This window comes from Dromiciops gliroides, chromosome 4, assembly GCF_019393635.1.
Source record: "Dromiciops gliroides isolate mDroGli1 chromosome 4, mDroGli1.pri, whole genome shotgun sequence".
Lineage (NCBI taxonomy): Eukaryota > Metazoa > Chordata > Mammalia > Microbiotheria > Microbiotheriidae > Dromiciops > Dromiciops gliroides.
Window position 1 is genome coordinate 26,699,834 of NC_057864.1, and position 13,915 is coordinate 26,713,748.

Sequence of the window (13,915 nt, forward strand, 5' to 3'; positions counted from 1 at the left end):
CATCTCTTCTAGGCACTCATCCTCTCTCTCCTAAACTAACTAATGCAATAGCCTGCCAGTGGTTCACCCTGTCACAAATGTCTCTCCACTGTATCCTCAGTGCCTAGAATACAGTAAACAATTAATAAATATATCTTCATTTCTTTCCTTCCTTCCTTCTTTCTTCTCCCCCTTCCATTACTCCCTTCTTCTTTTCCTCCCTCTTCTTCTAGGTTTGTATCTTAAGCATCCCTGTCACCATAATTCTAATAGTAGGATTCTTCTTTTTGTTTGTTCATTCTTCTAGCCTACTTACTGACTTCAGACTCTATTTTAGGACAGGCCCCGCCCACTCTTCAAGTCATCCAAGTTACTCAGAACTCTCCCAGTCTCTCTCTGTCCCCCCCTCACCTGCACACCCAATCAATTGCCACATCTTGCTAATTTCTCATCCACAATATTCCAATAATCCATTCTCTTCTCTCTCTCCTCAGGGAAATGCCCTAGCTCAGAGATTCATCACCTCTCACCTGGCTTCTTGTAACACTTTCCTAACTCATAGTTTCTTTTTATTCCAAAGTGCCCACACAGCTGCCAAAATAATCTTACTAAAGCACAAGTTCAACTATGTCAGTACCCTGCTCAAGCTCATTCAGCAGCACCTTATCATCTCTAGGATATGCTACAAATTTCCCTTCCTACCATTAACACTAACTGCTCAAAAAGTGCCCCTATCTGGATGACTATGCCCTAAAGGCCTAAGAGTGGCAACAACCTGCAGACCACCAGCTCTGCTTCCATCCAGTTCTCACTGCCATCCCCCCAGGAAGCAACCAGGAGATATAACCTGGTAACTGCTTCAGCAGGTGTTGTAGCCCTAGCCTCCTGAGAGGTGACATCTACTGAAAACCCAGAAAATGGTTTCTCACTACCAAAGTCCTGGGCCCTATCAAACAGTTCAACATCAGAAACAGATATGATTATCAGCTGAAAAGTATCAAAGAAGATGCACTACCATCTGCTTTGTGGTGGCATCTTCAAAACCACAGGGTCTTTCCATCTGACTTACAACTGAAACCTATGTGTGCTGTCACCTCCATTAGAATGTGAGCTCCTTGAGCATGTAGATGGTCTTATTAAATTTTTTTAAATTTTATTCATTGAGCCATCCATCCATTTATTCACTCACCTTGGCATTTAAAGTCTTCTTAATCTGGCTACACCTTACCATTCCAGGCTTATTACACATTACTTCTCTTCATGTATTTGACGTTTTAGCCCAAATGGTCTATGCTATTTTTGGTTCCCATCTCTGGGCTTTTGCACAGTCCGTGCCCCATAACTGGAATGAATTTCACTTTTACCTCTTAGAATCTCCAGCATGTCTTAGGGCTTGGCTTATGTGCTACTACTTCTATGGAAAACTTGTTCTGACTCCCTAATCACAGGCATGTCCATGCTTACTGAATTGGGCCCATCTGAAGTAATGCTGACCCTGGGGGAATGGCTTAGTTCTGGATCCTCTATGGTTCTAAAGGCTTAACAGAGATTAAGTAAATTCTGGCATGCGCTAATCAAATATCTGTAGCCAGAGAGTGAGACCTGGACTTAGAAAGAACCCTGGGTTGAATTCTAGCTCTGATACTTACTAACTGTATGATCACTGCCAGTTACTTAATGTCTCTGGCACAGTGCTGAGTTCAATTTCAGCCTTGGATACTTTCTAGCTGGGTGACCCTGGACAAGTTTCTTAACCTCTTTCACCAGTAAATTAAGGATAATAATAGCATCTTCCTCACAGGGTTGCTATGAGGATCAAATTCAATATACTAGAAGTATTTTGAAAAACCTTAATGTTCTACATAAATACAGCTTTTTTTTAATCTGTGGAAAAAAATAAAAATATATGTACTACCTACCTCACAGGATAAGATGCTGAAAGCAAATCTTTTATAATAAATCTTCAAGTCCTTTCTATACAAACATGAACTGTTAATATCACAGGCTTAAAGTAGCCTAAATTAAGTCAGACCTTCATCCCCACTGCCTCTATATATCAAGCTGAATCACTGGAAGGGAGGCAAAAAACAATTTGGGGGGGAGGAGCGGCAAAAACAATTTTTTCTGCCCCTTCATGCTGAAGTTGAAAATAATTGAAAACTTGTCCACACTCCTAGAGCCACTACTAATTAATTAGATATCTTCATCTAGGCCAGTAGCCTTTTTCTTGCTGACTTGCTATATTCTGCTTCTAGTGAATCATGGCTAGAAAAGGGGGAAACAACATAGATAGATGCTTTGGAATATTGTATATTTTTAAATTATCCTTTCAAGTAATTCTGAGATTGCTAGAGTAACCCAAGAGACCATCCATCTGCACACAGGTACAGTGAGCACTGTGACTAGGTACCTACTCAAATGTTTTTATTTTAGTATTGATTGTTTTAATGCCACCCTCATTTCCCAATATATTTTGCTCCTACTCTCTCCCTCCAAAATGGATCCCTCCCTTTGTCACAATGGGAAAAAAACTGTTAAGCAAAAACCAACCAACCCAGGGGCCTAGTCTGACAATGAATGTGATATCCTATGGCCAGTGACCTCCACCTCTCTACCAAGAGGAGGGATGTCCGCTTCATCAACTATTTTCCAGTTTCAGAATTAGCTAGCACAACTTATCAGATGTACTCATTTATTTTTTTTTAAAGTGAGGCAATTGGGGTTAAGTGACTTGCCCAAGGTCACACAGCTGGTAAGTGTGAAGTGTCTGAGGCTGGATTTGAACTCAGGTCCTCCTGACTCCAGGGCCGGTGCTCTATCCACTGCGCCACCTAGCTGCCCCATTGTACTCATCTATTTTAACAAATACACTCACATTATCATATTATGATTTCCAAATGATTTCCCTTTTGCTGAAAAATCAACACCTAGTGATCTGCTGCCAATAGGACAACAATTCGCATATGTGGGCAGCTCTCAAATTAAAAAAGCAACCAAAGAAAACCTGTTTTTCGTAAGTTTAGGAAAGGCAAGCAAGAGTTTTTGCTTCATTGCGCCCTGCTTTTCTAAAGATTACTGCAGGAGCAGCTGGGTGGCGCAGTGGATAGAGCACTGGCCCTGGATTCAGGAGGACCTGAGTTCAAATCCAGCCTCAGACACTTGACACTTACTAGCTGTGTGACACAGGGCAAGTTACTTAACCCCAACTGCCTCACAAAAAAAAAAAAAAAAAAAAAAGATTACTGCATTGCTTTACAATGCCCTCCCATCATTTTCTTTGTGCTACATATGTACATAGATACCAAAAGAAATGCTTACCTTCATTCTGTTCAAATTCATCTAAAACCTTATCCAGGTTGTATGCCTCTGCTTGGAAATAGTTCTCCATTGGTCAGGAAGCACCACTCAAGTGACTTTTTTAAACCTAAAAGATAAAGCAAAATCAAGTATTTGTATTGAATTTGGCATCATTAAAACACTACAATATGTAAGCCAAAGCCAGACAGGAGTAAATGTGTTTAAAATCTATATAAAGGGGCAGCTAGATGGCACAGTGGATAGAGCACCAGCCCTGGAGTCAGGAGTACCTGAGTTCAAATTTGGCCTCAGACACTTAACACTTACTAGCTGTGTGACCCTGGGCAAGTCACTTAACCCCAATTGCCTCACTAAAAATAAATAAATAAACAAATAATGAAATCTATATAAAAATAGGGGCGAATCCAAAACATACTTTATAAACCAACTGCAATTATTTCCAAATGATCAAAACAAAATTCTCCATGCCATAATTCCCATCCAGGAGCTAGAAAAGCTTGCCACACTGAATATCATGCAGTTCTCAGCCATCTCTCTACCTTTAAATTACATTGTTCCCAAAACATAGTATATGCACCCTGCAGAAGAAGAGTCCATCCAACCACTTTTGAAGACCAGTTAAAATGTTAACTCCTTCATCAAGTCTTGCCTGAAGCCTCCAGTAGATGATAACCATTTCTCCTCCTAGGTTTTTAAAATTAGATCATTTATTCTCTCTTTCTCCCACTCTCCTCCTCCTCTCTCCATGGAACAATTGAAAGAAAAAGAAAACTCTCATAACACATATTCATAGTCAAGCCAAACAGATTCTCACATTAGCTACGTCCGAAAGTGTATCCTTCAATATAAATCCTGCAGGAAGTTTCCCACATGATGTCACAGAGCACTATATACCTCTCTTAGACATTTAGCTAAGCGCTGTTTTTTTGTTACAGTTATATATGTATGTAGAAAAGGAAAACTTCCAGACAGTTTAGGAAGAGACATGGCCAAAAAGAACATGAAATAAGATGTGAATGACTAAAAAGGTCTGGGAAGGGGCAGCTAGATGGCACAGTGGATAGAGCATCGGCCCTGGAGTCAGGAGTACCTGAGTTCAAATCCGGCCTCAGACACTTAACACTTACTAGCTGTGTGACCCTGGGCAAGTCACTTAACCCCAATTGCCTCACTAAAAAAACCCCCAAAAAAAAAAAAAAGGTCTGGGAGAACCCCTTACACCAACCCCCTGAAAACACAAAGTTTTGGTTTTATACTTTTCTGTTCTATTTATTTTCAGTTACAAGTAATTTCAAAGATATGTTTTCATCTTTTGTAATTGCCTCTATCTCTTCTTTGATTAAGAATATATCTCCTGGGGGACAGCTAGGTGGCACAGTGGATAGAGCATGGTCCCTGGATTCAGGAGGACCTGAGTTAAAATCTGACCTCAGACACTTGACACTTACTAGTTGTGTGACCCTGGGCAAGTCACTTAACCCTCATTGCCCTGCCCCCTCCCAAAAAAAAAAAATATATATATATATATCCTAATGGCAATGTTTTACATAATCGTACATGTATAACCTATATCTGCTTGCTTACCGCCTCAGAGAGAGGTGAGGGGGGGGAAGGAGGAATAAACTATGAATTAAAAAAACAGAATATAGTAAAAAAAAAATTTTAAAGAATATATCTCCTACCTGTAGCTATAAGAGCTATATAATCTTCACTAAAAAGTTTTAGAGTATGATATTTGATATTATGGTTGCTTATTCCATTTAAAATGTATTGTGGAACATAGTGTAAGGTGGAGGTGTCACTCTTGCCACAGTTAATGGAAGCAGATTAAAGAGCAAAGGGGAAATACTGAACAAAATAAATATACAATACAATATAATGTTAATATGTGGGGGTTTTAAGTCAATGGATTACACACACACACACACACACACACACACACACACACCCCCAAGGATCTGTTTCTATTTAAAATTTCACACCACTGGTATGAGAATTTTGTCTACGCTTAATTCCTGTCAAACTACTTTCTAGTTTGCCTAAGTCATTTATGTTCACCAGAAATTGAAATCATTTCAGTCATGCCTGACTTTTCATGACCCATTTGGGATTTTCTTGGCAAAGATACTGGAGTGGTTTGCCATTTCCTTCTCCAGATCACTTTACAAATGAGGAAACTAAGGCAAACAGGATTAAATGACTTGCTCAAAGTGACACAAGCTAATAAGTATCTGAGGCCATATTTGGAATCAAGACAATGAGTCTTCCCGACTCCAAGCCCAATGCTTTATCCACTGCACCACCTAGCTGTCCACAATTGAAATCATACTATCTGACAGAGCAAAAAACAACATTTTCTTAAAAAGATAAAATATTACATTATGTAGAAAGGAACTAAAAACAGTAAACCAATATCAATATTAAACACACTCCAAATGCCTTAGCATCCAAATTAATAAAGGAAACATAAGTGCTACTATAAGATATAGACAGTAACACAATAATGATGGAGACATCAAAATCTCTCTCTTGGTTTTGGATAAATCTAATAGAAAGATAAACAGAAGGGAAAATATGTAAATTAACAAATTTCTGGAGAAACTATAACTATAATTAAAAGACTTTTAACATCTTCTAAATGGGACAGCAAATGAATATACATATTTTTCTGTACCACATAAAACTTTTATCAAAACTTTTAACAAAAGCTGATCATGTACTAGGGAACAGAGATATTGCGGACAAATGTAAACAGGTAAAAATATATCTTTTGCAGACTATAAGACAAAAAAAAAAAGAAATCAGTTCAGGAACCACAATCATAATATACAGACCCAGATGAAGATATAACAATGAAATCTTAAATAAGTGGATCAAAGAACAAAGCAGAGAATAATTATGTGAAGGAAAATAATGAAACAATGTACCAAAATATCTGGGATGCAGCTAAAGTTATACTTAGGGGGAAAATAATACCCCTACAAATGTAGGTTAAAAACAGAAAAACTGGCCCATTGAGGAAACCAGGAATGTTTATTCTGGAGGAGAGAGGACATAGCTGGAGCCTTGTTTACTATTTTCAGATATGTGAATTCGTGTGTTCACAAGGGATTCAACACGTCTGCTTGGACCCAGAGGATGGGAGTGGTGGCAGGAGGTGGAAGTTTTAGGGAGGCATATTTCAGCTCAAAATAGGGAAATACTAAAAAAAAATAAATAGGGAAATGCTCCTAGCAATGGGATGGTTAGTGAGTCCACCATCACTGGACGTGGTGGAGTGGAGTCTGTCCAGCGACACTGTAGGTGAGATTCATAATTGGGTATGAGAATTGGACTCCCTTCCACCTCCATGGCTTCACATCATTTCTTTACCCTGTTTCCCCCTCTTTGCCAAGTGGAGAAAAAAGCATTGCCCCCAATTAGGGTAAACACTCTACAGCCTGACTGGCTCTTTTTTGGGACCTGACCTGTGATTTCATCAGTAGAGAGAAGCCATTTATACTCTTGGTGCTAGGCACATATTAGTCACTTGATAGATGCTTGTTGATTGATTAGAGATCTGGGCTTTACTTAGTTTCATGTATTATAGAAAATCAGAGTGGCATTGTGCATATGGCTGGTTTGGAGTTTGGAATTTACTCTCTGGGGGCAGCTAGGTGGCGCAGTGGATAGAGCAACGGCCCTGGATTCAGTAATACCTGAGTTCAAATCCGGCCTCAAACACTTGATACTTACTATCTGTGTGACCCTGGGCAAGTCACTTAACCCCAATTGCCTCACCAAAAACACATGCGCACGTACGCGCACGCACACACGCACACACACACACACGAAACCACAAAAAAACAAAGGTTTAATTAAATTGAATATAAATTTTAAAATGAGAAAGCCAACAAATAAACTAAAATAAATAAAATAAGTACAAAAGATGTTAAAAATCAAAGTAGATAAATTAGAAACAAAAAACCCATAAAAATGAAAACTAAAACTAAAATTTTGTTCTTTAAAAAGAGTAATAAAAGGAACAGCTAGGTGGTGCAGTGGATAGAGCACCAGCCTGGATTCAGGAGTACCTGAGTTCAAATCTGGCCTCAGACACTTGACACTTACTAGCTGTGTGACCCTGGGCAAGTCACTTAACCCCCATTGCCCCGCCCCCCCAAAAAAGAGTAATAAAACTGACAAACCTTTAGTAATATAATTAAAGAGGGGAAAAAATAAAATCAATAAGATAGCAAATGAACAAAGTAAAATCGCAACAAAATTAGAAGAAATAAAAAAAGATCAGAACATATTACACACAGTTACATGCTAACAAAACTGAGAAAATAAGAGAAGAAAATAGAGGAATACCTTCAAAATGATAAAATACCTAAACTATCATAAGATCATAAAGAGAATTTAAATAATTCAATCACAGAAAAGGAAACGGATCTAATTGTAAAGGAACTACCAAAAAAATAACTCTGATCCTAATAGACCCTAGGCAAACTTTTAAAGAACAGCCAGTACCCATATTTCATAAATTGTTCTCAAAAATTGAGAAAGAAAACATACTACCAGAATCCTTTTATAAGAAAAATTTAGTCCTTATGGCTAATCCAGGAAAAGATAAAACACAGAAGGAAAATAAGCCAATATCATTAATGAATACCAACTCAAAAAATTTTAGCAAAATCCTGTCAAAGACTAGAGATTTATCCAAGAAATCATTCATTAAGATCAAGTGGGATTTATACCAGGAATTCATGGTTCTGTCAACATTAGGAAAACAATCAACAAGATGAATTACATTAAAAACCAAAGCATCCAAAACTACATAATCATCAATAGATACTCAAAAAATCTTTGACAAAATACTGCTAGCATTCTTTTATGTTGAAAAAATCCCTACCAAGTACAGGTACAGAGGAACATTTTTTAAAAATATCATTAAAAAGGTGTCAGGAGTCAGGAGTACTTGAGTTCAAATCCGGCCTCAGATACTTAACATTTACTAGCTGTGTAACCCTGGGCAAGTCACTTAACCCCAACTGCCTCACTAAAAAAAAAAGGGGGGGGGGCCAGCTAGGTGGCGCAATGGATAAAGCACCAGCCCTGGATTCAGGAGGACCTGAGTTCAAATCTGGTCTCAGACACTTAACATTTACTAGCTGTGTGACCCTGGGCAAGTCACTTACCCCTCATTGCCCTGCAAAAAAAAATTTATTATAATATAAAATAAAATATAAAAAGCATCTATTTATAAAAGCAAACATTATATGCAATGGAGATATTTAAGAACCTATTCCAATAAATATGGGCGTGAAGCAAAGATGCGCATTCTCCCCACTTTTATTTGTTATAATTCTGGAAATCAGAACAACAGCAATAAGAAAGAAAGCAAAGGCATAAAGAAAAGCAGAGAAGATAAAACCTCTCTATTTGTTGATATGATATTATACTTGGAAAATCCTAAGGAATCAGCAAAGATACTAATAGAGAAAATAGTATTAGCAAAATTGCAGGCTACACAATAAACCCTCAAAAATTAATAGTGCTTCCATATAGTAATAACAAAAAACACGAAGAGAAAGGGAAATTCCATTCCAAATAACTACAAAATGCATAAAAGGATCAAACTAACTAAGTTAGTCAATAAACATTTGTTAAGCACCTACTATGTGCCAGTCACTGTGCTAAGCACTAAGAATGCAAAAGAAGGCAAAACCTGCCTTTAATGAAGGGGAAAAAATCAAATACGCACAAATAAGCTATGTACTGGATTTTAAAAAGGATATGATATTTAAGAAAGGGTAGACACTAGCACTAAGAGGGATCAAGAAGATGGGATTTTAGTTGAGACTTAACGGAAGTCAGGAGGAATAGATGAGGAAGGAGTGCATTTGAGGTATGAGTGACGGCCAGAAAAAACTAGGGAGATAGCGTCTTCTGTAAGGAACAGCAAAGAAGCCAGTGTCACTAGATTACTGAGTATGTAGAAGAGAGTAAGGTATAGAACTGGTGAAGTAGGAAGGGCTTAGTTTATAAAGAGCTTTAAAAATCAAACACAAGGTTTAGTATTTGATGCTGGCGTTTACTGAACAGACCTGTGCTTTAGGAAGATCACTCTGATGTTTGAGAAGAGAATGGGTATGAATGATCAGCTACCAGGTTGATAACAGCATCTAACATCTCTCAACACTTTCCTCACAACCATCCAAAGAGGCAAATAGTGCAAATATTATCATCTCTATTTTACAGATGTGGAAACAGGCTCCAGGATGTGAAACGACTTACTCAAGGCTATTTAGCTAGGAAATGATCACATAACTACTTAAGAACAGAGCTGCAAATAAATGCTGGTTCTCCTGACTCAACGTTCAGAGCTTTTGCCACTATACTACACCATTCTCTCCAAGGTTGCTGGGCAACAAGATTTGAGGATATAGGATAAAGGTCTGAGTGCAAGACACAAAGCACATGTACACAGAAGCTCAATTACCACTACATTTACTGAAGGCCACATAGGATAGGTAAACAATAATCACAAGTCCGAGAGTTTTTCAAGACAATACTAATTTCAAATATTTTGTCTTGCAGCCTTCTTTGTCTACTGAAATGCCCTAGAAATTCCAATAATCAGTCAAAAATGTAACTGAATAAATCAAAATAGCAGGCATTTAGTAAATGTTTATTGAAAAATACATTTTGGGGCAGCTAGGTGGTGCAGTGGATAAAGCACAGGCCCTGGATTCAGGAGGTCCTGAGTTCAGATCCAGACTCAGACACTTGACACTTACTAACTGTGTGACCCTGGGCAAGTCACTTAACCCTCATTGCCCCACCCCAAAAAATTTATGCAGAGCATTTTTCATATGACTATAAACTGTTTTAAGTTCTTCATTAGAAACCTACCTGTTTGTTGACCATTTACCAAATAGGAAAGACTTCTTTCTTATAGATTTGACAGAGTGCTTTATATATTTGAGATATGAGATCTTTATCTGAGAAACTGTCTATTAAATTTTTTTTTACCAATTTTCAGCTTTCTTTCTTATTTGTTTAATTTGTACAAAAACTATTTAACTTAACGTAATCAAAATTATCCATTATACACTTCACACTGCTCTCTATCTTTTGTTTATTCATAAATTGTTCACCTATCCAAAAGTCTGTTAGGTAATATGTTCCATGACTTTACCTCCAAAAGTTCTACAGAGCCCAATCCTGATTATTAAGTTCAAAGTCAGGAAATACACTGGAAGAATAGGCCCTCCATCCTCCCCCCAAAAAGAACACTGCCAGGGGCAGCTAGGTGGCACAGTGGATAGAGCACTGGCCCTGGATTCAGGAGTACCTGAGTTCAAATTCGGCCTCAGACACTTAACACTTACTAGCTGTGTGACCCTGGGCAAGTCACTTAACCCCAATTGCCTCACTAAAACAAAACAAAAAACAAAACAAAACATCTACAAGCCTCAGGAAAAAACAAACAAACAAAATTTGGGCACAAATTTAACTAGAATTCCTAAGAGATGAAGCAAGAGTTGTTTGTTGTTGTTTTTTAACAGTTTAAAAACATTTTTGTTTTTTAAAGAAGGGGGCAAAGAAAGAATCCACTGGTTACCTTCTGAATGAAACTTCACAATGAAAAATCCCAGAAACATTACAGACAAAATTCAGAGCTTCCAGGTCCAAAAAATAATACTTCAAATAGCCATAAAGAAAGGATTAAAGTAGCAAGGACACATAGTGAGGATCACACAAGAGTTAGCAACCACACTATGAAGAAAGGGAGAACTTGGAATACTATATTCTGTAAGACAAAGGATATGGGCTTACAGCCAAGGATAACTTACTCACCAAAATTAAATATAATACTATTGTGGGAAAAATCGATTTTTGATGACTTAGAGAACTTCCAAGCATTTCTGATTTAAAAAACCCACAGCCACATAGAAATTGAAAGTTCAAACAGAGGATTCAAGAGAAACAAAGAAAGGCAAACAGGACTGGAAAATGATAAAGCACTAAACAAGGATAAAGTGATTACATTTCAATAAGGGGAAATGATACATGTATCCCCTATGATCCTTATCATCATCATGGCTCATAGAGGGAATCCAATTAGAAAGGGCCTGGGAGCAGTTCTGTTCAGTATTCATGATATTAAAAAAAAACAGAATGTAAATAGAGGGAAGAAGAATACAGTTGGAAAGAGGAGGAAAATAAGGTTAGGGAAAATTATCTCAGATAAGGAAGGCACACAAGTAAACATTAATAAAAACAATAATAATAGTTAACCTTTATATAGTACTTACTACATGCCAGGCACTGTGCTAAGCACTTTATTAATATTACATCATTATATAAACAAGGAGGAGAGGATGGGAAGAGTGGCTGATGCTTGAACCTCCCTCTCATCTGAACTAGCCAAAAGAAGGAAGAATACACATACACACATAGTTAAGTAGGCCTAAATTTAACTCTACAACAAAATAGGAGGAAAAAGGAGGATCTAGAGGGAAGGTAGATTAAGAAAGAGATCAGTCCTTTAAAAAATTAATAAATACATTCTAAGGATGTACGAAAACATTTGTAGCTTTTTTTGAGGTGCCAAAGAATGAAAATCTAAGGGATGTCTATCATCCAGGGAATAGCTGAATAAGGTATGGTACATAAATGTTATAGAATACTATTGTGCTAAACTTTATCAGCATAATGACCCACCAGGAATCTGGAGGATTAATGAAGAAACATGTTATCTATCGCCTGATGGAAGTGAAGGACTCAAAATGCAAAATGAGACAAATATTTTTTAAGACACAGTCAATGAGCAAATTTGTTTTACTGATTATGGGTTTCTTTTTCTTGTGTTCTCAATGGGAGGAGTAGTTAGGGGAAAGAGAGTGAGAAGGTAGATTTGGACTGATTAAAACAAAATTTAGGGGCAGCTAGGTGGCGCAGTGGATAAAGCACCGGCCCTGGATTCAGGAGGACCTGAGTTCAAATCTGACCTCAGACACCTGACTAGCTGTGTGACCCTGGGCAAGTTACTTAACCCCCACAGCCCCGCAAAAAACAAAACAAAACAAAAAACTGAAAAAAAACAAAATTTAAGTGAAAACAGAAAAAGAAAACAATAAACTAATTCCCCTAAACAATACTGATACAAAAAATTTTAAATAAAATACTAATAAGGAGATTACTACAACATATCACAAAGATTATAAACAATGACATGGTAGAATTTATACCAGAAATGCAAGGCTGGTTCAGTATGAGGAAAACTCCATATCAATAACAAAAGCAACAGAAATCAGATGATTATTTCAATAGATGTAGTTTAAAAAGCCTTTGACACAATACAACACCCATTCCTATTAAAAAAAAAAAACTAAAACTAAAAGGCAGCTAGGTGGCATAGTGGATAAAGCACCGGCCCTGGATTCAGGAGGATCTGAGTTCAAATCTGGCCTCAGACACTTGACAATTACTAGCTGTGTGACCCTGGGCAAGTCACTTAACCTTCATTGCCCTGCAAAAAACAAAAAAACAAAAACAAAACAAAAACCCAAAACAAAAAAAGCACTAAAAATCATAGGAATAAATGGGCTTACCTTAAAATGATAAATAATATTTATCTAAAACCATCAGCAAGCATTATCTGTAATGGGGACAAGCTAAGAGCTTTCCAATAAAATCAAGGGTGAAGCAAGGAATGCCCATTATCACTACTATTATTCAATATAGTAATAGAAATGCCAGCAATTCAACTTTTTGTGGTGGCAAAGAACTGGAAACTGAGGGGATGCCCACCAATTGGGAAATGACTGAACAAGTTGTGGAATATGACTGTGATGGTATATTATTGTGCTATAAGAAATGAAGAGCAGGATCATTTCATAAAAACCTGGAAAGACTTACATGAATTGATGCAAAGTTAAATGAGCAGAATCAGAAGAACACTGTACACAGTAACAGCAATACTGTTCAGTGAAAAACTGTGAATTCGTTATTCTCAGCAATACAATGACACAAAACAATCCCAAAGGATTTGTGTTGAAAAATGCTATCCACTTCCAGAAAAAGAACTGATATTGTCTGAACACAGACTGAAGCACTCTTTTTCTTTCTTTCTCCCTTCCTTTCTTTTGTTTCAACTCTTCTTGTACAAAAATGACTAATACAAAAATGTTTTACGTGACTGCACATATCAAATTGCTTCATGTGTCAGGGAGGATGGAGGTTAGAGAAGGAGGAGTAGCATCTGGAACTCAAAACTTTTTTAAAAAAATAATGTTAAAAATATTTTTACATGTAATTGGGGAGAAAAAAGAAATACTTAAAAAAATTAAATAAAGAAAAAGAGAAATTCTGATCAACACAATGGTTAAACACAATTCCTGAGGACTAATGATGAAACATGGTACCCACCCCCTGATACAAAGATAATAAATTCAGAATGCAGATTAAGACTTTTTTAAAAAGAAATAGCCGGGGGCAGCCAGGTGGCGCAGTGGATAAAGCACCGGCCCTGGATTCAGGAGTACCTGAGTTCAAATCTGGCCTCAGACACTTGACACTTATTAGCTGTGTGACCCTGGGCAAGTCACTTAACCCTCATTGCCCCCAC

At 37.4% G+C, this 13,915-nt stretch overlaps 1 protein-coding gene across 2 annotated transcripts in view; it reads right to left on the minus strand.

Annotated features, from left to right (window-relative positions):
• ZFYVE9 (zinc finger FYVE-type containing 9) overlaps positions 1-13,915 on the minus strand; it is a 192,900-nt gene that overhangs the window by 101,784 nt on the left and 77,201 nt on the right. For both annotated transcript variants that reach the window (XM_044002767.1, XM_044002766.1), the window contains exon 3: positions 3,298-3,403. In XM_044002767.1, the coding sequence (XP_043858702.1) occupies positions 3,298-3,367 (70 nt within the window). In that variant the 5' untranslated portion in view covers positions 3,368-3,403. The remainder of the gene's footprint in view (positions 1-3,297; positions 3,404-13,915) is intronic.